This window comes from Spea bombifrons, chromosome 6 (assembly GCF_027358695.1).
Source record: "Spea bombifrons isolate aSpeBom1 chromosome 6, aSpeBom1.2.pri, whole genome shotgun sequence".
NCBI lineage: Eukaryota > Metazoa > Chordata > Amphibia > Anura > Pelobatidae > Spea > Spea bombifrons.
In genome coordinates this window covers 28868721-28894974 of record NC_071092.1, presented here as the reverse complement: position 1 = coordinate 28894974, position 26254 = coordinate 28868721, and the positions used below count along the sequence as shown (strand labels likewise).

Genomic DNA, 26254 nt, shown 5'->3' with positions numbered 1-26254 from the left:
TTTCTGTCGTGTCTCTTGCATTAGATACTAATCTCTTGGCAGTGAGGATAACACAGTCATAATTTGCAGATGAACAGTCGACTTACTAATTGTCTTCTGTCCTTGAACAAAGATATCTGGGCTTAAAGTAAAGTGTTGACTGGTATTTTTTTTTGCATTAATACAATTATATCTTCAAGAGACTCCTACCCCAAAAAAGATGGTAAAGCAGTGTTCAAAAAGCCCATTGTTCATTGTAGCACACGCCCAACCTTTTTAAATGACCATGGAAAGACATCTTTACTTAAAAGCGGTGGTTCGAAGCATGGCTGGGGTGTACAAATCAACCCTATATTTTTTATGTAACTTTGACAGTTATTAGAAGAATTGATTTATCTTTTTTCAAAACCACATGAAAACTGGCCAGAGCTAATGTTTATTACTGTCTCTATAAGCCCAACATATAGAGGAGTTAACTTTCTCCATGGCCAAGAAGTCAATATGCTTAAAAAATGATATAGCCTGCAATATCTACTGAGAATATTCGATTTACAGCCACTGGTTGTTACATACCTTATTAATACTGGTTTATTTTTCACCTTTCCCTGCAACTGTTGTACTTTTACTTAGGCTCTTTCATTATTAGGATGAAAACAAGATAATTTATTATTACTAACGACAGCAGTAGTTTAATGTTTGGGCATCCACTAATTAACTATACACTGTTAATTCTTGTTGTATATTGGATTTACATTCAGAATTGTGCTGATGTTTGAGCACAGTTATAGTCAACCTACTGTTCCCATGACCCACCTGTGCATAAAAGTTAAGAATCACTTAAGTATTATCAACAGCTGGAGCTGTTTACTGTACTAAGAGAAACAAATCTAAGATTACACCGCTACATAGCGTTTTACTCAATTAGAAGAATATGATTTTTCAACAACATCGAGAGGGAGATACTAGGTGGATCCTATTATTCCATGCCTCTGTATTTAAATATGCATCACCATGGTCCCATTGACTTGCTCAATCAGCAGTTATATAATGACTGTCAGATTGGAGCAAAATCAGGTTTCACTCCAGTGAAATGTCAATGACTAACAGTAGGTTAATAGGAATCGACTGAGTGTCATCATGTGACTTGGCTTTCTCGTCCCAAATCCCTTCGGTTAATAAAGTACTATTAGTCACTGTCACAGCATTGGTCCATAGAATGATCTGCTTTAGTATCTGGCATGAGTTATCTAGAAGGAGCACGAAGTAAGGAGGATTGGAAATGCTGAGCTTTTCATTACTCACTTACTTCTAGTCAATGGGGCTGTTTGGAGACATAGTTTCTAGAATGTTTGCTTGCATGTGTCTCTTTATTTCTATGTTCCCAAAAAAAACCCACTCCATTTCATATGCACTGTTTAAAGAGCTTCCCACACCTAACCTTTTGTCCTACTAATTGGATGCCTGAAGCAGCCAACCAGTGTCAGGCAGGAGCCGACTGCCAGTACGTATATCCCAGGTATATGCATTATAGCCTATATGAGGGCAGGAGTGTCCCTATAATTCATATTACAAGTTAACCCTTTCGATTTCACATACGATCACAGGAGGCTGCACTATTTTTGAGGCAAAGGAGTCCCCAAATCAGACAGTCCTGCTCCTCTAGCATTACTCTGAACAGTGGACATGTTTGCAGTCAGTGACACCGGACCTTCGTTGCTAAAACATCTCTTTACTCAAGTGAACTGCGCATGAAACGAGTCTGAATTATTGATTGCTTTCCGAGTGCTTTAATCAGTACGTTTAGCATTCCAATCAGTGTTATTGACACAAAGTGAGTAAAACCTCCTCCGGTGAGTGAGACTCGCCATAAGTGATGAGACTATGAATAAGTGACATTGGTTTTGAAAGAGTGCAGACTGAATTTGTTGAGATGGCTGGATTGGGAGCATCAGACTGGATATTTTCAGCACTATCCTTACCAAGTATTGTGTAAGCATGTGTTATACAGGGCTGATTTTTTTCAAGGAACTTGAGCAGATGATGAACATATTAGTTTCATTTTTAATGAGGTTGCCTCACATATGAGAACACATGCCAGACTGTTAATATGCTCTTGGGAATGATTTCACAGCATGATCATCACTGACTTTTTTATAATAATGAATGGCTGATGTCACCAGCAACTATTTATAAGTAAATTCTCCCCATTTGAGTGAAAATTGAGATTGAGTATAGAGATAATAGCACTATATGCAACTTTTCTAGATTCACAGCATGGGCATGCATAGAAAATTTTCCATGACACCAACATCAGAATTATGAGTATTTCCGTTCCCCTTATTGCTTCCTGACACTTTAAAACATGCCTTGAAGGTTCATTGTGGAAAAATGCAGGCCCCCATTCATCCTTCTAATTGGATAGCCAGTTTCCTATGGATTGTAATATTAGTGTCAAACTTTTAAAACAAACACATTATTATACATTCGCACCCCTTACAATATACAAGACATAACAAACAATCATGGTTCTATAAAATCCAATTCTACTCCCTCATTTGTCTTAGATGCCAGACAAAAAAATCGTAACCTCTACCTCCCTACAAAGAGTCCTTTAATAGCAAAATACATTTTTAGTTTAAAAGTCAAGTCCAGAGAGATCCCAGCTGTGCAAAGAGCATCCCAACATCTGAAAAGCACTGTTAATTACACTATTTGAAATGCAAAGGTTTTATCATAGCTTAACCTATAAATATATATGTATCTGAATTTGCATCATCCCACAACCTATGCAGATTGTAAGGATTCACCAGTCATATAAATTAGTTTATGGCTACTTTTTACTCTCCCTAATGCAGACTAGACATAGTTACAATATCACCTTTTGTGGCCACTTTCATAAGCAACATAGCCAGTGGCGTACCTAGAGTATTTGGCACCTGGTCCGCATCCAGAATGTGGCACCCCACACATAAATATGTAAGGACACCAACAAAAATAATTCATGTTGGCAAGAATATTTATTTCACTTATTTGTAAACTGCATGCCAGCTGGAAAAAATAGAAATCTGAAAAAAATATTTTTTGAAATAAATTAAATAAGTTTAAATAAATATAATTTACTGAACAGATATGGTACAACATTACTCCCATTGCTAAATACTAAGCCAGACATTGATGGTGGTACAGCGTAACCCCCATCACTATACACTGAACCAGACATTGATGGTAGTGTAGCATAACCCCCATCATTATATCCTAAATGAGACATTGACATGGTAGGTCTCTGCCCCTGAAACAGGCAGCCTGCCTGTGCCACCTCTGCCCCTGAAACAGGCAGCCTGCCTGTGCCACCTCTGCCCCTGAAACAGGCAGCCTGCCTGTGCCACCCCAGGCTCCCTGAAACAGGCAGCCTATATGTAGCCATGTGTGTGAGCTAGATGGTAGAATGCATACCAAGACAATCTTAACAATCACAGATAAAATGCAAGGTTTAATTGAGGCTATGGCATGATACTATGGCAGTACGCTTAGTTCCTGTTATTTCATTTATCAGACGCTGATGCAGCTATGGCACAGAACCTTGTAATTACGCTTCTTACATCAGTGCAAGAGAAGTTTGCATTGTGCTTTCCATCTCTAGCTACTGAGGAATACAATTGGGTATGTAGCTCATTCAGCCTATTATCTTGCCATTCATCACTAAATGTGACATTAAAAGAAAGGAATAGGCACAGCTGCACCTGGATCACACATTGAAACTAACATTGGAAGAAATGCAGTTAGTCATGTTCATGCTTGCTACAATTCATGAATATCCAAAAACGCCAATGCTTTTCAACAACGTACCTCTGTGAGCTTGCATTTTTCACTTTGGCATACGTAAAGAACAATAAGTGAGATTTAGAATTTAAGCAAACGTTTAAACAAGTGGTCATCTCATCTATTTCCCCAAATTAAAAAACCCTGGACATATCCACAAGCTTGTATTTGGCACTAAAATGATGAGTTGATCTTTATGCTTCTTTTCGCTTGGCTCTTTATTATGGTAGCAATCAAGTGTGTTATCAATTAAACAACAAAACCTATAAGTGAAATGTTGGTGAAACAAAAAATGGTATGCCTTGGAACTGCTCAATTATAATGAGGTGTGTCCCAGTATAAAGAACATTGGGAACCATCGTCTTAGAACGTTCTGAGCTAAAGGTATAAAATACCCATGATGTTTCCTAGAGTCTTTACAGGGGTTAGGTGGCCTGACAGTGGACTGTTAAGGAAAAAGACAGGACAACTTGATAACGCTCAAATATTGCTCACGCATGAATCATCAGGTGCACTCATTCATATTGTCCAGAACTTATGGCCCACTTAAATCCTATAAGCAGAAGGTGATGAAATCTTACCTGGGTGCAGTGATGTAATATAGAGTTAGGAACAGACAGAATCAAAACTAGCAGAGTATGAACTTTACTTCAGTTAAGTTTAGTAATGTCATTCTTGGAGGGTTACACAAATACAGTGATTCGCCATTTACAGTTTACTCTAAACAGAGCAAACTGTGCTACATGCAGCTATACTGTGAGATGTGCAGCAGTCTTATCATCAGGGATGTATCATCACCTTGTAATTATGGATATATAAGCACAGTAATGAACTGATACACTTCATCGACTCTCAGGTAATTTGGTTACTGGAATTATGAAAACATTTAGCACTCATTATCTTAAACAAGGCTTACAATTTAACAACACTGTGCACTAGGAATAATAAAATATCAACATGCGCTATACAAAACTGTAGGGGTTTTACCAAGATGCTATACAGAACAAAATAAAGAGTTTCATTTAAAATGCATAAGTAACTGAAAAGGTCAATGGAGGTTTCCTACCAATGCTGTCCTTTTTGGCAGTTAGGATATTGTGCCTCGCTGCCCACATTTTTCTCTCATTGTCTGCATCCATATAAAATACAATAAACTATTCTTCACTGTTCGTTTTGTTGAGCTGCACCAGTTTTGTGTTTGTGTGTGTATTACTAGAGGTGGACAAGCTTTAGCACAGGCATCTCAATAGAAAAAATCATCACACTAGTTGTGTTTGGGAAAAGATACACCGCATTGGCAGCCTGATTGTGTCCCTCGAGTTCTGAAGTTGAAACCCATTGGATTAATGTAACCGCATTTCAAGTGGTGAAAGGGGTGGGCAAGTGGCTCACAGCATTTACAAGGTTTGAGCACAACCTCAAGTTGTTGTGTATATGCTTTTCTGGATCCAAATTCCGACCAAAGGAGGTGATTAGATCAGCTAAGCTCTGGCTTTAGGCCTCTTCTCGTGGTGAGACTTGGCCAAGCCAGATGTTAGACTGTAGCCAATGCAAGTTTGCCCAGCTTTAGTGCAGACATAAACTTCAAATACTGTAGTATTACTGACAAAGCAGCGCAGGGAAAAAACATACAAGCATTAAAATGCATGGGATCTTCCAAAGCTACGGACACTGAGGGTTTGCATGAATCACTGTGTGTTAAAAGATTGATGTTCATCTAGAAGTTGACATTCACTTGGACATTGTTCTTCTTATGTATTATCATCCCGTCTACAAGAACAAAGATTGCCATGAAAACAATTCTGACATTCAGATTTTTTTTAGTGTGCCCACATACTGTTGTGAGTAATAAATCTACACAAGATGTTGTTTTACATTTGGCTGACTGCACCATCACTTGTGTGTATTTTTTCCTATGCTAATTTATACTTTCAAAGGCATTCATTTTTATGTTTATTTGAAGGTTAATTATTCATCAATACTCAATGTGGGCCATGTTTTATGAGTGTGCACTAGAATTTGAATATATTATTGAATTCATTATTATATCAATTTTTTTAATGTTTTCTCACATGCTCACATAAAGAGCGCTCATACATGCAGGCAAACAGGGGCGTAACTAGAATCCTCAGGGCCCAAACAGAATCTGTTCAGGGCCCCCCACCCCAATATACATCCTTCTCACACTATCTCCCCCTCTCCCCCCTTCTCACTATCTACCCTCTCCCTACCCCCCCTTCACACTATCTACCATCTCCCTACCCCCCTTCTCACTATCTACCCTCTCCCTACCCCCCTTTGTAGGTCACTTACCATGCAGTCTTGTGGTGGGGGCCCAAGACCTCTGTCTCGCTGCTCTGCCGCGGTGCGCACGGCTTCACTGCTGAGCGCCGGCATCTGAGACAGACGCCTCGGGCTCCCACCACTGCAGTCGGGGCAGCGCTGAGGTAGGCGGCAGGGAGCAGAGGAGACAGAAGGGTGCCAAGCGGTTGCTGAAAACGACCACTCGGCACTCCTTGGGCCCCCCTGAGTGGCAGAACTCCAGGGCCCAGTCGCAGTCACGACCCTGGTAGTTCCGCCACTGCTGGCAAAGCCTTATTATGTACTCTTAATAGGAGATCATAGGCTACAAGGTCAGTGCTGGTGAAGGTACTGACGTTCACTCCTTCTATAATACCAACAATGATGACAGTCCCCTTTTAGTGCAAAGGAAGATAAGCACACAGGAGCGGCTTCAACATTAAAAGGGAGAGATGAGAGTTTATAACGACCACTGGCACTGGCATACAGTGCTGCCAACGGTCTATATTGTCACAACAGTGGACAAAAAAGGGCAAATTGCCAGCATTAAAAAAACAACCTGCAAATATATACATAAATAAACATGAAGGTTTAATACTGCACTTTGACCAAAGCACACACTTGCAGGCTGTTTGCAGAAATATATATATATATATATATATATATATATATATATATATATATATATAATGCCAAATACCAACAGATATATAACTGATGTTTTTATGTGCATATTTGAGAATGCTCCAGACTTGACACAGATGCTCCTGGTGTTTTTGATATGTCAGACATCAATACAGCTTCTGTTTTGATCCACGGTCAAACCCATTCTCTACTTCTTTACAATATACGTCTTCTGCCTGCCTGGTGCTCACTTCTACCCTATGCTCCGTTATTTCATAAACGTAAGTGGTAGGGTGTTCTCGTAAAATCCTTCTTCTGCCAGAAATTCCCAGGTATATTTATGTACTTTTATGTATGTATATTTTACTATTCAGTAAAAGATTTCTTCCTACTCTAAGTCTTCTGGTGTCACTTTTTTTATAAGCAGTTATAGCACATTTCCCTCTCCATTTTCTCATTTTAGCTACCTTTCTACAGAATTACAAAATGTAGGATTCGGATCCCATCCAAGGTAGTTTGAGTGCCATATCATACCTGTGTGCGTTAAAACCTATAATTTGCTATTTAAATATTTCCCAATATTTTCCTTAACCTTATCCCAGAATCACAATGAAACTCATTGCGAATAGAAATCAGTGTTACAAACAAAAAAAAAAGTACTTTTGTCATATAATAAAATTACAGCCTGTAAATTATTATTAGTGCGATAACAGCATACAGTGCCTAGCAACCTTAAAAGGTCGCCGTATTGTTCAGAATGCCACTGGTTATTATGGGGCTTTTAATAAGCGAATGCCAAACAGTTCATTTTTTTAACAGACTTGTCAGCAGGGTGGCTTGTAAAAGCTTCTCAGTGCATGGCCACCATTTGAATTTGGCTTTGACTTAAAAGGATTGGAGTAGGTTGTCAGTAGAATAGCCCTGTATATCCCATTGCCTGTGACAATGGGTTGTCTATTCTGCCCCCGTCTCAGCCAGCAGGTTTAATGCAGCTGTATGGATTTACACAGTGGGTTGTGAATGGACGTAATGTCAAACTGCGCTTTTAAAAAAAAATATCCTATTTGTATATTTCAATTTCGGGGACTTTGGGCTTGAGATTCGTGGGGAGGAATGTGTGTAAAATTCACTTGGTATTGATTGCATTATAATTTAAAAGGAAAGGGCAGGCATCTGAAATTATAAACATACAATTAGTATAACATACAGAGCAGCGGCTGACTTCTGTAGAGAGCACTTCGTATTTGAAATTCTCAGCGAAGGTAAATCCAATTTTAGATCTGTAAAGGCTTTCTTGTTATATCACTTTGCCTGTGCCATTAATGTGTTACTACTTTACTTGGGCAAGGCATGGCTATTACTTGGTGAGCAGGGTTCATCGATAGTATAAAAGCACAAAAGCATCACAACTCTTGAGGGCATTTATCATTCCAAACTTTTCAGTCTGGCTAGGCTGATACCAGATCTTTACAAAAGAGAAGTGTACTAAGTAGACAGTCAGTATCAGCAGGCAAGTCTACCTCTAGACTTGTAGATCAATGAGCCAAGCTCATTGCTTCCAGTTTGGCTTGTGCTTCTTCCTGATAACCATATGAACATGCCGGTACGTCCATAAAAGGTAAAGCACGATGCCCCTGTGGACATAGCGGTATGTCCAATAGAAAATACTCTGATGCCTGCCACATCTAGCAAGTTGTCGCTTCGGACGAGAGCACCAGTCCAGAGCACCTGCTGCTATTTTTCTGCAGTTCCTCAGTTTTTGTAAATAGTTAAGTTGCTTGGCTTTGTTTCCATGTTGAATGCATGGCTTTTGGCTGCAAGTCTTCCATAAAGACTACTTCTAACCAGTGTTCCCTCTAAGCTGTGCGCTTGTGCGCGCGCACATAGCTTTTTTAGAGAGCGCACATGTCCAAAAATTGTGCGCACAACAGTTTTTCCCAAAAAAAGAAAAAAAATTCTAATTTTTTTTTAAACTTTATGCGGTGCGGATATTGTGCGCACAAAATTTTTGCTCTGTGAAACTTTTTGCACAAGAGAAATTTTCTGTGCACGCCAACTAAGAAAAATTAGATGGAACATTGCTTCTAACCAGACTTCTCCAGACAGTCGATGGTATATCAGGGTCCCACTGTCTTCTGCCAATACTGAGCTGATGGCACTGCTGGACATCTTCTGAATGTAAAGGGATGTGCCTTTTATCTGCTGCACCAAGTTTCCTTGGCTGACCACTGCATCTATGGCCCTCAACATTTTCCATTTCTTTGTGTCCCTTCAAAAGACTTTGAACTACACACCTGGGAACCCCTGACTGCCTTCAAATATCTGCCTGGATGACTTTTGACATTAAACTTTCTTCAGCATCCTCACCTCGTTAGTGCATTTGGCTGTTCCTCACCCAGGTTTATCAACAAATCAACAGAACCTTAGCTAGAAAAAAGCACTACTATAAATACAGTATATGGGCTTACTATATAGGCAGTAAGTGAACATTATATACAGAGCAATATAGTCATCTGCAGTATATTATATACAGGACACTATATGTATGTATGTATGTAAGTATGTAGTTTTTGAACTGTGTACACAGAGCATTCTATCTGTATTATATATAGCTGTGCATTAATCATTTCAATATTCCATGCAACCAGATCCTGCTGACAGAAGAAACCAGTTTATCATCACGATAATACACAATAGCGAGGGCATTCTATTATAACATGTATAACAATTTATATATTTTTCAGGATCTATTGGTATGTGCTGAATGGGTATGCTGGACAGACTAAGGTCACACTTGCCAATAGTAGTAGTAGTGATAAAATGTGATAAAGTGTGTGGCATCATGCCTCTGCCCAGAGAATTTCCCTTTATATGCATGCTCAGCGTCCAATTTTATTGAGCATGCAAAGCTGCTAGTACTACCAATAACCATGACACTGACCATGACACCTGATAGCCAGGACTGTCCTGGCAAATTCCAGACTGGTAGCAGCTATGCAACATTTATCTGTATTTTATACACAACGTACCGGTATTTTGGATTTGCTTAATATATGTAGCAATTCATTTGTATTTAACAACATCCACATGACCCACAAAGCAGAATGTGAGAAGCAAGGTAAAGTAAAGGTGTGTTAGAGAATGGTGTATATTTTTACAGCAGTATGTGCATGCATTAAATACATATATGTGTTATACATAGAGCACTGTGATGTGTTACATACAGAGCAGCATGTGTTGTATATTCATTGCAATGTATATAGAGTGTAGTGTAGAATAGCTCTGTTTCACACAGTGAAATTGGGATTATCTTTTATACACATAGCACTAGCTGTGTGTCTGTGTATTGTACAAATCATTACGTGTTTTTGTGGATTGTGTCAACACCAACCTTCTCAACAGCGGGGGGGGGGGGTTGAGGAGTATGAGAAAGGAAGTGGGGACGGCAGGAAACAGGAGAAACTGAAAGTAAAACTGGAAGCAGATAAGTAGCAGGCGAGGGGAGGGACTTTTACCGGTCATGTGCAGGGGGACAGCCAATCAGAGTCCAAGCTAGCTCCCTTCAACTGTTGTTACCCGTGTCCATGCAGCACAGTGAGCTCTCGCACTGAGAGGATCTTTAAAGCATGGCATTGCTGAAGAAACGGAAGCATGACAAAAGTGACCAAGACAGTGAGTATTTTCAGTGTTATGGAGATGTCTCAATCCACGAGGAAATGATTGCAGATACAGTGAGAACCAATGCCTATAAACATGCCATCTTACATAGCAACGCCTGCCTCCGTGGGAAAACTGTCCTGGATGTGGGTGCTGGCACGGGTATCCTCAGTGTCTTCTGTGCACAAGCAGGAGCTAAGAAAGTGTATGCCGTAGAAGCAAGCTCCATGTCCCAGCTGGCCTGCAATGTGGTGAAACAGAATGGCATGGAGGACATAGTACAAGTCATTAACAGCTCGGTGGAGAGTGCAGAGATCCCTGAGATGGTGGATGCCATAGTGAGTGAGTGGATGGGGTACGCACTCATGTATGAGTCCATGCTTAGTTCAGTTATCTATGCCCGCGACAAATGGCTAAAACCGGGAGGTCTCATCTTGCCCTCCTACGCTGATATATTTATAGTTCCTATAAATGACCCCACAGTGGAGAATCGCTTGGACTTCTGGAGCGAGGTGAAGGGCATGTACGGGGTTGACATGTCCTGTATGCGATCTTTTGCCCGTACCTGCATCATGAACAAGGAGATGGCGGTAATCCCAGTATCGCCTGAAGACGTCCTTTCGTTTCCTGTGAAATTCGCCTCGCTTGATCTCACCAGTGCTACAGTAGAAGACATCGCTAAAATCCACGGGTCATTTAGATTCAGCTGCTTTGGGTCTTCTTTGATGCACGGTTTCGCTGTTTGGTTTTCCGTCACGTTTCCCGGGGAGAAAGCTGTAAATTTATCTACCTCTCCGTATGGAGAAGAAACACATTGGAAACAAACATTGCTGTATCTGGATGAAGAAGTGCAAGTGCAGCAGGACACTGAAATTAGTGGTGACATCGCACTGGCACCTTCGGAAAGTAACCCTAGGCACCTACGCATTGTCCTTAAGTATGCAGTTGGAGGCAATGTGTGCGGGACAAAGCAGTTTCAGATGGGCAGCTAACACAGTATAATTTAACATACATAATGTTTCTGAATGCTTTTGGAATAAAATTACTTAATTTCTACCTTTGTCTCTTTTTTTAATTATTATTTTCAGTAACCTCTTTATGTTTTCATATTAAAAATTAAGTTCCAGTGATGTTATTAACAATGTACACAAAACAAACATTACAAAAGGAAGCAAACAAACTGAGCAGATCCTCAGATTTCTGAATTGGGTCTGAGTATTCTTTGTACTTTTCTACGGTGACAAAGAGAGTGAGTTACAAAAAGAGTTCGTAGCTATTCGAAGATTAAGATGCCCAAGACTCAACCCAACTCCCAGTACTCTGCTACATGAATATACTGATGTGCCCCATTACTTAATGTCACTTTGTTGGTGGTAACTTTTCAGCTATATTTTGGTACATGTATGGGTGGAAAAGCATGTTTAATCTTAATCCTCGCCATTATCTCCTGAAGCCATCGTAGAAATAAAAACTACAGATCTGGCTGAATGGTCTGCACACACAAACGTCACTGCTATGTCACCTAATGCCGTGTGCCCAATCGTGAATAACACATTCTGGGACCCATCTGAAGGCTGTGTGGGTGAGCGTGCATGCACACAAAGCACCTAGGCAGCTATATTGTAATTCCACAGAAACTAGCACTATTAAAGTATAACTCCTTGTAAATACATTTGATTTAGCCACCAGAATGTACAAATAATCTATAATACTAGGTGGACACTGTTATCCGCACAGTTTGGATGATAGGTCCACTTTAAAGAACAGAAGGCCACATTGATTTGGGTTTTAGGATTAACGCAATAGTAATCTAATACGATCTGTGAAATATGCCTGTTTACGCATATACTGCAAAATAGATGGCACTTTTTAGCCTTTACAGTGGAGACAGGGAGGCTGCAGTACAAGTTGTATGAAGAAAACTAGAATAAGCCTGGACATCACAGGCTTGCTGAAAACCTCCTTAGCTAAGCTCTACCCCGAGTAAAACTAAGTGCTACAAAATAGAAACCTTATCTCCCAGAAGGATTTGGTACCTCTTTCTTATAAAAGTCATTTTTATGTTTCAGGTCATTTAAACCAACCCATAGTGTCCAAAAGCCTTATCTACGGTGGGTTGTTGCTAGGTTTTTTAAGGGCCCAAAGTGAAACGATGTATGGTTTCTATCTGAAGTACAAGTAGTTATGATTAACATAAACTAAGCCTCACAATAGTTGTGCTTTTTTTAAACAATTGATATTTTGTATCTCACCCACATAGTCTGAGGGAGCTCTTAAAACCAATGGAGCCCTAAACAGCAACTTATTATAGCTGCATGGCAGTGTCACCTCTGCTTACAAACCTTATTTTGTTTCCAAAATATGGTATTTAAGGTTTAGATTGTTAACTTGCTATTGCTATGGATTCAGAAGACAATGTGACAATTCACTCTATAAATGGGAAACTTGGTAAACATACCCCATGCAGGGCATTTGACACAACCCTGCAGGATAGAATTTCAATACATCTCCTCAGGAATTACAATAATATATGCTCTCTGGGATATGTAAAAACAAATAGGTGTGTGTGTGTGTGTGTGTGCGTTAACAACATTGAGGTAGTATGCAAAAGACTCAACAACAAAAAGCTAGCAGAGGCACATGCAACATAGCTGTGAGAGTAAATCTCCCTAACAATAATGATTATGCGCATGTAACTAAACCTCAGAAAAATGTTTGTGTATCACACTGATCAATGCGTTTGTGGTATACATTGTCTATTGCACAAGGGTAAATATAACCACTTACTCTAAGGGTACCGATGGTTTTCATGTAGCCTTACAGTTTAATTTTCCTACGCATGCCTTGTTGACCTAAATTGAGTTAATTTGGTATGTTTACATATTTCCAGGCAACTCTTGTGAAAAATGAAATAAGAAGTTGCGTAATTTTAATAACATTTTACACTATTATAATTTTATTTACAGAGTGCCTGCAGATTTCTACCCCCCACCACTAGTTCCCTAGTGCATCAAGGCCATATTTCAACTTTCCAAAGCTGTCTGGGCCTTGCAGCCTTCCCATTGTTTACCGTTCTTTTCCCCTGACTACGCATGTGGTTTTATTTAATTTAGGTCGGCAAAGTAGCTATGGGCTGGTTAACCTTTTTAAACATTTGTATGCAATATACTAGTGTATGATTTAGTGCTATGTAAATGTAGGATAATAAAGCCTATACTCTTAGCGAATTCCTTTTAATTATTTATTTTCTGTGATTTAACCGTCTCCTGTACGGCAAAAAAACAGCTCCACCTGTGTACAAATCCTTTTCTTAAACTAAACTCCAACAACTATAATACATATTGCTACAGAAGAAGAGGGCCCTGCTCTTGTGACCTTACAATCTATTAGGAGGCTGATAGGATTGAAACATTTTACATTAAATGTATTTCTCCAAGCCTCTGCACATTTTAAAATGTCACTATGTCCAGGTATGGACACGTTGCCAATGCCTGAGCATGTAGGAAGGAGCATAACATCACTACTCCACCATCAATGTTTGTGTTTGTATCATCCTGATGGGCACCATGCTAGCAACTGCATCCATGTTTATGAATCATTGCATTATTTGTGCTAGCTTCATTACAATTGATTTTACAAACCACTATATCTTAATCACACATAAATATAAGATTTAATTGTACAGTGTAACTGCATCACTGTGGGTTGCTGATGTTTCACTAAAATTGTTTCTTCTAGAATTCTATGTAGGTAAAGTAAATTCCAACTTTATAATTTTTTACACATACAAAAAATGTCTGGCATTTCTAGGGTAATAGTGATTTGACAGCACACGTGCTGTAATGGGTGTCTCCAATCTTTGCATAGCTGGGTAAGCCAACATGTGATTGTAAGCTTGCGAGCAGGGCTCTCTCCACCTAATGTATCGGTTTGTCTTAGTCTGTCAAATCTTGTCTTGTCATATCCCTTGAATTTATGTATTGTATTAAGCGCTGCGTAAATTGTTGGCGCTATATAAATAAAAGATAATAATAATAATAATAATAATGTGCTAAAGTCAGGGTCAAGCCCAATGCACATCTTAGGAACATTGACAATATCTCCTTCTTATGGATGGGTGGGAGGACCCCCAGTAATCGTTAACTTGCAAGCTATTAATCAGAACTATTAAAATGCAAGAGCTACTGATGAAACGTGTTAGGAAAACATGGATAGGAGATAAGGTAATCAATGTATGATTACAATGTATATTTGAATTATATTGCCTTCCTTGTGTTTGATACGATCCGCTTGTCTCCACTAGACATGACGTGTTGGTTTAACTATTTGGGTCTTGGTGAGGGAATATGAACTACTCAGCAGCCACCAGGAACCTACCTACTGAAGAGCCCTGTAGATGGGACACATGCCTTAAAAGTGCATGTATTTGTTTCATTATTCACCTCCTGGAGCTTCAAAGCATATGGGACACTAATTTTAAGTCGGATGCACAGCAATGTATATGCTGCTCTTTCATCCAGCTGTCCTCACCTGACAGTAACCATGACCCCAGTTAAGATGTGATTATCTAATGGTCTCTGTGTTCTGTCTCACCACATTTCCATTTCCAATTACAGTTGCAGCATGTCTGCTTTGTGTCATGCTTTTAAAATAAAGTTTATTGTAGGTCTACCGGAGGAGAGTTAACAATTATGAGAATAATAAGCACATGTAATTCATTCAGTCTTTATCATGCTTTACTAGGCAAACAGGGCTGAGTGGGCCTCCAAGCACCAGGATAGATGCTTTGTATGTCTTCGTGGTACTGTCAGTTCCCAAACCAAAATTTCACCCAAGTCTATAGTTGTTTTTTCAGGGCTATTTTTATTAATGGTGCCTCAGCTTACAAGCCTCATGCTTCAGTCTCTATAAGTGCCACCCCTCCATCTTGGAACACTGCTCCAGAGTTTAATGGCAGCGTGCTTTACACCAATTCGCATAGTGATCTTCAGCTTGTGTGCAGCTACTCATGACGTTGCCAAGTCACAGTGTTTGTGCCAATGTTAATTCTAGAGGCAGTTAGGAACTCTGTGGTAGACTTGTGCATTCAGATTCATACCAATTCAAAATTTTCAGAATTTGGGAAAATTCTGTGATTTGTACAAAGCCTCAAACAATGCCAGACCCCTCATGAAGCAGAAAGCTCAGAATTTTTGTCGAAACTTCACTCTCTCTCTTTAAATGTTTCCCTACCTTCTCTGTCAAACACCTTCGCTTCCAAGTCTTCTTTGTTTTCTTTCTTTCACCCACATCTTTGTGGACATAACCTTACTCGAACTTCTGCCAAAATGTCTGACTGGTGATGTCACCGAAAGCGCTGCGATTTTGGTGGAAGTTCACCTTAGGGGACCGCCATCGTAGCGGAAGTTATCACCAGGTTATGCCTGATCCTCCAATTGGGTGCAGGGACATCAACGAAATTGACGCAAGTTTGCCCTAAGGTGAACTTTTTTATGACATCCTTCCCGATTGGAGGATCGGGCAAGAGGACGCCATATTAGCAGAAGTCCGGATGAAGATAGAAGATAAAAGGTAAGGGGTGATTCTTCTGCCCAGAATACGGGCAGGGGAGAAGCCCTCAGTAGGAGTAAACCTGGGCTTAGAGAATCCCAACAGCAAGGAGCCCTCCATTCAAGCAGGTAAGCATTGGTACTGAATAGATATAGCAAGGTTTGGGGGCCAGCTAAGGACAGGTTTCATAACTGGTTACTCAGCAAACCAAGGGTTAAAACTAACTGGATAGTCAGAAAAGTCAGGTCGGTTCACGTAGGGGGCAGTCATACAAGCCAAGGGTCCGTACACTACTTGGTTAGTTAGACAAGCCAAACTGGTACACGCAGAGATCAGACAGAAGCACGTATTTTTGGCCATATCAGGCAGCTGAGATCACAGAGTTTATTTATCTTTCTTGTTGAATAATTGAAAACCCCACTTACTAAATATTTCCCAATACATTATATTAAGTTTCATGCATTGGTCTGGTGTCTTTTTAATTTAGCATTTTTTTTTTCTCAACGGTCCCAAGGCCAGCACTGACACAGTTAATATACATTAGCATTCTGTGATGGATAATGCAGATGTCTTAAATGTCACTTAACCTTTGACACCGTTAAGCTGGCCAGGAATCAATGCCATTATTTCTCTGCCTATACTGGAGGAAGAGAATGTTTTCCTGTCTTTGTTCTATTGATTTGTCTGCTTATGTTAACTGTATTAACATACTGTATGCAGACGTCTCCCTCAGAGGACTTTGCAATCTCTCTGCTCTATCTGTTTATCTGTTTCTTTTGTACACGGCTTTCAGCGACCTGCAAAGATAATGATTTCCGTCTTTTAGTGTTAGATATATATATATATTAGTTTGTTATATGGAGGGCCAGGGGATAGGACATTAAGGAAAATGTACTGTGATATGGTATAGAGCTACAAAGGCAGTTGTATTAGAAGGTCCGTTTTTGAAGGGGCTAGAGAATAATTTTTCTGATGGGATAAGTGCGGTACTTGGGAAAGTGGTGAGATCTAAAGTTTTGCCTTGTAGAAAAACCCCCTGAGTAAATAGAACTAATAGGGTCGTTTCCTAGGCAGGCGTTAATAGGATTAATACGGGCAGGTTCAGAGGAAGGTTTTTGAATGACTAAAGTTATGGAAGTAGTTGGGTTATATGAAGCAGTTGGATGGTTGAGGCAATAAAGGGATTTGCATAGGATAAGGAGTAAATAAAATGGGTGAGGTGAAAGAAGAATTGATGGCGGTGGCTTTGTGAATAAGATATGCTAAGAGAAGCCAAAATAATCCTGGGACATCCTGACTCTATATTGCTCACAACCCGCTGGAATGGCCAAGACACTAACCGGTTTGTAATCAACTTGGCCCCTTCTCATTGGGGAAAAAAATATTTATCTTGCAGGAACTTTGTGGCAAATCATGTGCCATGAAAGCCATGGGAACGGAACTATTTGGCAATTTATGGATGAGGCCTATTTGGTGAATGATTAATCAGCTGGGAATCTACACTCACAGTACTTGCAAATTTCTATGAAGTTTAGCATTTCCTAAGGAAGGGGTGACTATTAAGGAAGGGGTGACTATAGGAAGCTACTCATATGATCAAACTCCATCATATATGAGTCTACCGTGTCTCTCATAACACGTTACTGTTTGATGCATTACCATTAAAGTACAGAAATGTACTTCCTTACCATAATATTGGACATTTTAAACTAATATCATAAAAATTCCTGTTAAATTCAGTATAACATTTTGTGCAGTCATTACCATTCTACAAGGTATCATATACATCATTAAAGCAAAGGGAATAGCACCCCCTTGCAGGTGCTTAACCTTAATAATAAACAAAAGGCATACCTTATAAATTCACTTCTTAACCAAGTAAGTAAAAGAACCAAGAATACTGCATATGGGATACAGATGTACTATGAAACAGTATTTGTTAAAACTCAGCTGTGTTGTATCCTTTTGTTGGGGCAAAATAACATTAGGTATCTTCTGGGTATGCTTAAATATATGTTTTTCTTTTTTTGGGGTATAAATATATCTTTTTTTTTTTTTTTTTTACCATAAATGCGGTGGGTTGGAGTTATTATAACTGTTACAAAAGTGAACTGCTGATCTGCCGTAAGTTAATACATAAGAGTTTGTCCTTCTGTAGATGACATACTTTTAATGTTTTGGCTCATTAAGCAATTGCTCACAATATGTATCATATAAGTAGGGGTCACAGTGACTGTTCGTGACAAGGATGGAATAGTGATTAAAGCAGGAGGCGGATGGAGAATTAGTGAAAGGGTTAGAAATGGTCAACGGTTCTACTCCACATTGTGGCTCTAGCATATCAAGCACATGGACCATAAAAGACCTGTCAATTAATATAAAAGCACAAAAACCTTTACACTTTGCTATGACAGCCACCTACCAGTGCCTACCTTTGTATCACATGACAAAAATTCCCTGAAATATGAGGAATGGTGCAAAATCGGATTAAAAATCAAATGATTAAATAATTATTTATGATAAAGCGGTTGGGCATTCAGTGTCTCTATAGAAGTGTTCTAAAAGTGTTTTCGCAGTTAAGAGACAAGATAAATTGTTCGGTAAGATGTTATAGTTCTAGTGGAAGTGAGTTATAGGCACTATGGGAACATTTATTTGTTTTTTTATTGTTGTTATATTACTGAGGGTAATACAGATGATTATAGCAGTGACTAGGGACGAGTTCCAGGGTCAGTAAGAGTGAAGGTCATAGTGCAGATGCACTATTAGGGGTGAATTAAAGTAGAAATTAGGAAGGGGTTATAATGAATCCTAAGGTAAATATATGAAACAGATCTTGTTTTTCAATTGTGAGCTCCCAGCGTTATTAAAGAAGCAATTAAAGGAAATCTATAACTAAAAATAATTCTAATCTGAAAGCGCACAAACCTTCTCCTGTGGGTAGAGAGAACGTTTCTGTATTAAATTCATCTATACATGGACCTATGACACATGTTCACTAGTGTTTCACAAACACCAAATGATGTGTACAACTACAATGGTTTACCCTGTGTCGGACACCTCTACAATGAATGTGGACCTTTACGATAACTTGATGATAACAAGGTTTAGGTTTAGGTTTGCCACTGGTAGCTAACACAATTTTCTTTTTACAGGAAGAGCAAAAAGTGGATTTTACTTCAAACAAGTTTGTAGGGCAGTATATCACAAATTCCAACCATCCAGTTTTCCCCCAGGACAGTCCAAATTCTCTGCCAGTGTCCCTCCGAAGTGCCCCACTTTCCCACCTTGGCTGGCACTAGGGATCACAGGTCAGTTTGGAAAATCTTCTGATGGGGGTGTTGAATCACAGACCACACCATTGCAGCTTTCACTTGTGGCCACCATTGAAGCTGAGTGACACAAGGTGGCTCCTCAGGTAAAGTGCTGACCCTCCTTCGACTACTACGGCCACACACACCCAACAAAGATGTCCCGTTTGGACACCTGAAATACTGTATCTCCTATGTAGTCAGACTCTGCGTCATGAACTAAAAGATTGTTTTTAGCAATCATTATAAAGACCTTTCTGTAGTGTAATATGGGAGACTCCTCTGTTCCTCAGCTCAGTAAAGGTAGATGCCTTGCATTTACTCTTAAATGCTAAGGATCTGCCTGCGAAGAACAGAACGTTGCTGAATGAGGCATGAATGGGCTGCATTTGCAACATATACAGTATATATGTTGCAAATGTGGGTGTATATATATATATATATATATATATATACACACACACACACATACACACACACATACACACACACACAGGTACATACATACACACACACACATTTATTAGATACATTTACTAAAGAGGTGGAGGCTTTTGAGAAAAATAATTAGGTTTCGTCACCATTTGGTTTGACATATATGGAGAAATAATGGAGAATTATTTATATATTAACCATTAGATAACGTGTTGGGATGCAGGGTTAGCCTAAAACAATCAATTGCTCTACATGTTATGTTGGGTTTCCTTAAGTAAAGTGTGAGCTATTAGAAAAACTGTCCTGATCCCTGGCACCCAAAGAGTTAAATGAGTATTTTTTTTTATTTTTTTTTACACGGTTAAAGGAACAGTTAAGTGTGGATTTATGGAGGCTGTTAGAAAAATATGATGTATGACAGATTGATACTAAATAGAAAACACCTGTATTGATCACACTTCATCTAACACATTTGCATAATGTTCCAGGAAAGCCTACCCTTCATTAAATGAATTGATTTTAATGACAATAATATTGTTCTTCTACGTGTTCCACATACATTGTCGTGCTCCCAATTACAGATAGAAAACCAATCAGGGCAGAATTTCCACTTTATTTTTAATGAGTACCCCAACCTGTTTTCCCTGAAGAACACAAGATGATTAGAAAAATGCTTCTACTTAACAGATATCATTTGTCTGCAAGACTTTGTCTTTATGAGACTTTGTTTTAAACTTTTTTTTTTTTTATAAAAAATGGGCAATTCCCATCCACAGCTTTTATGAAATAATATTTCCACGCGCATTTCGTAGTTGGCCGTGTGCAGTTTCCTTGTTTCCACAGCAGTGACCGCTCATGTTTGGACTCCTTAATAAACATTTATCATACATATCTCATTAAACAATAACATCTAATCTGTTGTGTGTTTTGTACAAATTAATAGTTTGTACAGATAATTTGTTTCTCTCTTTTACATGCGTTTGAGGAATTACGAAGCTCTCGATTAAATGCAGTAAAATTGGTGGTTTGGTGCTGGCTCAGGCTGGCCTTCTGGCACGCCAAGAAAATGCCTGATCACATGATCTCGTGCTCCCGTAGCAGATCAGGTGATACAGTCCGCAGCCAGCAGGGCCGGCCCGACAATGGAGCCGAGTGGGGCAACCGCTCCAGGCGGTCTCGGTCTCGATGCCGGCTTGTAATGTTGAGCGCCGGAAGATGACGTCATTTCCAGCGCTCAGCATTACAAGCCGGCACCGAGACCGAGCAGGGAGCCTCACCGCAGGACTGCTGAAAGGTAAGTACGGGTGGGGGGGGAAAGGGTAGATAATGATGGGGGGGCGGCATTTTAAACTTTGCCCCAGGCAACATTTTGTCTTGGGCCGGCCCTGGCAGCCAGGGATATGCTATATGAACTTAAAAAAGCAGAATGGATTTAAAGCGCCAGGCCCCCCTCGATATTGCCAGTCAAGCCCTGGTTTGGGATTACAGAAACAAAATTAAAGCCCCATCTATTAGACTGAAGAAATACATCAATTAAATCTAATGATTCATCTGGAAGGCTTACTTCCTAACATAATAATTTAGGGGTCAAAATAACCAAAACATTGCATCAATATAATATACGGTACTAATTGTACCTCTATATTTAATGACATCAATGAAACCTCAGAAAAAAACACTTTATATCATCTTGGCCACAAATCCTAAAATCTCTTTCATTCCTTTCTGATCAAAACATGAAGGTCAGTTAAATTAAGTTGGAGAATTATATTATGTTCTTTACCTGGCAGTAAAAAAGGACCAAGATTGTCTTGATATATTCTATTTAATATTCTATTTCATAGTTGCCAATCTAAATTATTTTACAGCATATCAGAAAATGCACTATGCCTGGGCCAACTTAAAAGCTGGAATTTTTCAAGCTCTGTAACATCAGTTTGCTAATGAAAAATCCTCCGAGGGCTAATTTATTCGATAGTATAGTTGTAATGCTGAGACTGTCGGATTATTCACAAATCAAGAACAAATTACCTTTCTCGAAGAATAGTTATACAACTATGTTTAAAAATCCACACGTACCACAACTGTCAGACATAACCAACTTTCAGAAACCACAATGTGATAAGCACTGTCCACTTCTACAAAAGAAAAAGCGTAACAAAGAGAGTCCACATTGTGGCAACTTGAAATGTTTTAAAATATATATTTAATAATAATGTTGTAAAAATGTATTCAAATGCTCTTGGTATGTAAATGTTTTCCTATATCATCAATGGAAGCTTTATCGTAGATGGGTCCAGCTTGCTAAGGTTTTATTTTCACAATGTACATTAATGTCGGCACCTGTGTAACGCAAAAATTATGGGACAAATAGCATTTTAAGAAACAAAATAAAACTTTATTCAATGTGGCACTAATAAGTCTTTGGATAGGATGTGCACAAGGTCTACAATGAAAATACTTTACCTAATTCCTCTTGGTGACAAGACCATTTTCTAACATCTGGACATGCCTAGATCACGGGAAAGAGTTTGCATCATAAAAATATATTTTTCCATCTAATTTGGTTTAGAGGTTTTTTTTTTGTTTGTTTACATCTACTAGCATTTTTAAATCTTTTATCTTGTATATTATTAAGAAGGGCAAAGCAGGATGAGGTGTGAGAAGGGGAGTGAGTGCATGTATGTGTAAGTGTATGATGCTAGAGAGCGTGCATATGTGTAAGTGTGTGGTGTTGGTTATGTTGTTAGCTTGTATATGAGCATATAGTATTAGCGTGTTACTGTATGGTGTTAGCATGTCTGTTTATGTGAATGTCTGCTGTTAGTATGTGTGTGCACATTACTGTATGGTATTAGAGTATGTGGGTTAATGTATGGTGTGACTGTGTGTCAGCATGTGGTGTCAGAGTGTGAATATGTTAGTTTATGGTGTTGGCATGAATGTGTGCCAGCATATGGTGTTACAGCGTCAGGTGTGAACCTAAGGTTAGTGGAGGCTTGTAGATGGGAACATAAAGAGGAGGAGAGGTAGAGTGTGTATAAGTGTATGGTGTTAGAGTGAGTGTAAGGATTTTAGTATATGATGTAGAGTTAGCGAGTTAGAATGAATGGGTATTAGAGCAATTAAAGGCACCAACCTGTAGCAGTAGGCCTATTTCTCTGGCCTCTTCTAGCTGCACAGGATATTGTAGCAACAAAGACGTGTGTACTCCTGCAGGCTGCTTATGATACAAGTGGTGCTGGTTTCATATGAAGAGAGTCCACAAGCATACAGGTAAGTTAAAAGGCAGCTAGGTAAAGGTTTGAAGGCAAAATATTTATACAATATTTTTAACTGAATATATAAAAGGAATATGAATTGCAGAAAAGGTGCATAAGTTACATGATGTTGTTACCCATGGGACCCTGCAAAAGACGAGTCACCCTAGGCCCCGAACCTTCGCTAGGAACAGTCCTGTTAAGATTATAAATTTATTGATCTATGTTTGGTCATCATATTGTATAATTCACACCCTTCCATTTCCATAACTGTCCATTTTATGTATTTTTATTGACAAAAAGAATCTAGATTTCTTGATGTTGAAACAAGATACTGACTATTCACATTAGCAATATAAGTAGAATATCATCACATAATATGTTGTTATTATTAGACAATTATCCATCTACAGTGAGAGTATATGACAGTCTCAATACAAAACGAAGACGCGGAGAAAAACGATCCAATGATGTACAAGAACGCCAAACCGAACATAATCCAAATAACGCACGCCACCAAAATCCGTATACGAAAGGACTTTATTAGGTGGCAATAAACATGGGGGACAATCAGCAGGGAGTAGGAGAGTGGCTCTTACTCATAGTAATTTTGTGATTTTTTTATTTGATCTATACTTGCAATGCTGTGTTTCCATGTGTTGTTTAATTGATCTATACCTGAACTACGGGGGGTAGGAAAAGCAAGGTGTGACACAGGTAAGGACGAGACAAAGGGAATCTGTGGGTGATGACACAGGAGCGGGCCACACAGGGAACCTGAACACCTAAGGTCGGTTCTGGCCACACAATATTGACTTTATTAGCCAGCATAATGCACAGCTCGCAACATCAAATTGCAGGAGACAGATCTCTGTAACATCTTTATGAATCCTATGTAACTGAAATAATCAGTCTAATATCATTAAATTCCTTTTCATTTATTTATCTACTTTTCTTAAAATAACCTCTTGAAAATATAGTGGGGGGGCACAATTTTCTGTTCTTGCCTCTGACACAAAAGGAGTGAGCTATGGCTCTGCACTCTCTTCCTCTCTCTCTCTCTCTCTCTCTCTCTCTATATATATATACACATTATACTTGGAGTAGCCATGGGTAGAAAATACTCCTCCTTTATAATAGAATAAAAAGGTACGAGACAGATGACTGAATCCAATGCATCTTTAATTTGTTATTTGACTATTTGAGGCTGACTATTTGCTGACTGAGACATTCTTTGACTTACTGGTATCTCCTTGTAGAATTGAACATCTTCTCAAATGCACAGCTCCAAAATATCAATACTCTACAATGGTTTCCAGCAAAAACAAATGTCTTGCTGTTCTTTCAATATTTTCTGTTTTCCCAATAAGAATATTAGGAGGTGGCTTAAACAACTTAGTTAGCGTGAAGAATCACAATATATAATTTGCTTTAAATACTTGAATCCGAGCTATATCCTGCAATACATAAATACCGTAATACTTAAAAAGCACGCCAGCTTTATTAGGCCAATGACAGAGGCATATTTTAAAACACGGAGGCGCAAGGGAAATATGCAAAGAAAAAAAATGTTGTAAAGGTGACAGAACCTAATTACGTCTAGTGCAACAAAATGAGTCTCCTCACTTCCCCCATTGGAAGGGTTTAGGAGGACCTATCTCTCCAGCAGGGCCAGAGTGGTGATGATGAGGCGACCCTGGCCAAAGGCCACCTGATGAAGTAAGCGGGGCAGATGGCGGGATATCCGCGGTTGGATGCCATGTTTGTAATGCTCACATATCATGCAGTCGGGCATATCCACCCTGTGGCCACACACTGCAGCATCCAATCAGAAGGTTGGGTGAGTTTGTGGCGCTGTCATGCCAAATACCCGGTAATGCCTGCTCTCCAGTGATACTCCTGAGCTCTTCTCATTGCACCTACAACAATACCTGTATCTCAAGACCCAGAATCCCATAGAGAACGGTTCACTTACTGTCCCTTTATCTGATCTGTATTTTCCTATAGCTGTAAGCCCTCATGAGCCGATCTCAATACATGATTGGTTCCCATGTGTTTGAACTGGTCTAAAACTGTGAGTACTCTCTACTTTATACTGGGCGTGAGAATATGTCGGACTTTCCAGCGTTGGTTGATTTAAAGTGACTATTTATACCATTTGCACTTCACTTTAGCAAATGTAGGCAATCTAAAATAAGCCCAGCTTTCCAGGTTTAAAGCAAATATTTGTAGTTAACATTTGCAGCCACTAGCCATGTTTATATTTAACCATTTGACTAATGGAGAGGGGCCAGTTAATGGGTTAAAAATGGTCCATTAACAAGAATTTGCCACGTCCCCACATAATCTTTGAATAATCCATCTGGTACTTGTAGTGAAGTAAGGTGGGCTGATGCAGCTCACTACGGACTAATGGATTTCTTATCTGTCTGTGCAGTATTAACTTCACTTTCGCTGCCTCACACTGAAAATCCTTTATGAAGTGTGACTGTCGAGAGCTGAAATGCCGCTTTTTTTTTTTTTTAACTCTTTAAAAGCTAAAGAAGATTTGTCTCCAAGTGTTTTGAATGGTGCACATTATCACTGTATTTTCCGTGGACGCGTTCTAGTGAAGCAGAACGGGCTGGTGTATCTCACCGCTGTCAGAAAATGGATCGTACAGACGCAATCATTTTAGTTTACAACGTAATATCAAATGTATGTCATGTAATAGGTTTTAATTCTCCATGTAATTGCTCGCCTTCTTCTCCAAATAACTAACTGTTTTAGCTGCTGGCATCCACTGCTCGTTTCAGGGATTCCCTCCTGTATCCCCCCTTATAGTTTGGCACTTGCTTCACATGATCAGTTCTCATAGTTTTTGCTCCTGATATTTCATTTAGAAAACCACTTATTATAATCCCTCCCGCTTCTGCATGTAATCATTTATTATAAATCATTATATCGCCCCACAATATGACCGCATTAAAAACCGCCTCATATAACCCCAGCCAACAGCTCCTCGCATTGGTCCATATAATTCCTGAATAGTAATAATTCCTTACTCCTAACTCCTGTTCTTCGAAACTTCTTCTTCGCCTCATCTTTCTGCTTCATATAACCTTTCTCTGTAACTCCATCTATTGTTTCTTATAAATATTTTATTTTGAATCCCTCATACTTTAGAAGTCTTGGGGTTTTTTTTGTATAATTCATGCACAAGAGTCTGTCCAGTGTAATAGGGAAAATAATATATATATATATATATATATATATATATATATATATATATATATATATATATAGTTTTAAATATAACTGTAGTTGACACTAATGAAT

The 26254-nt window shown here is 39.1% G+C and overlaps 1 protein-coding gene across 1 annotated transcript; it reads left to right on the top strand.

Moving 5' to 3' along the window:
• The first annotated feature begins 10280 nt into the window (after positions 1 to 10280).
• PRMT6 (protein arginine methyltransferase 6) lies at positions 10281 to 11436 on the top strand. The gene has a single exon (XM_053469132.1). It carries the CDS (start codon positions 10350 to 10352, stop codon positions 11370 to 11372), a length of 1023 nt encoding a protein of 340 aa, XP_053325107.1. The 5' UTR covers positions 10281 to 10349; the 3' UTR covers positions 11373 to 11436.
• Positions 11437 to 26254: the final 14818 nt, after the last annotated feature.

Coding starts and splice junctions, on each gene's coding strand:
- PRMT6 (XM_053469132.1), top strand. CDS start 10,350: ATGGCATTGCTGAAGAAACGGAAGCATGACAAAAGTGACCAAGACAGT.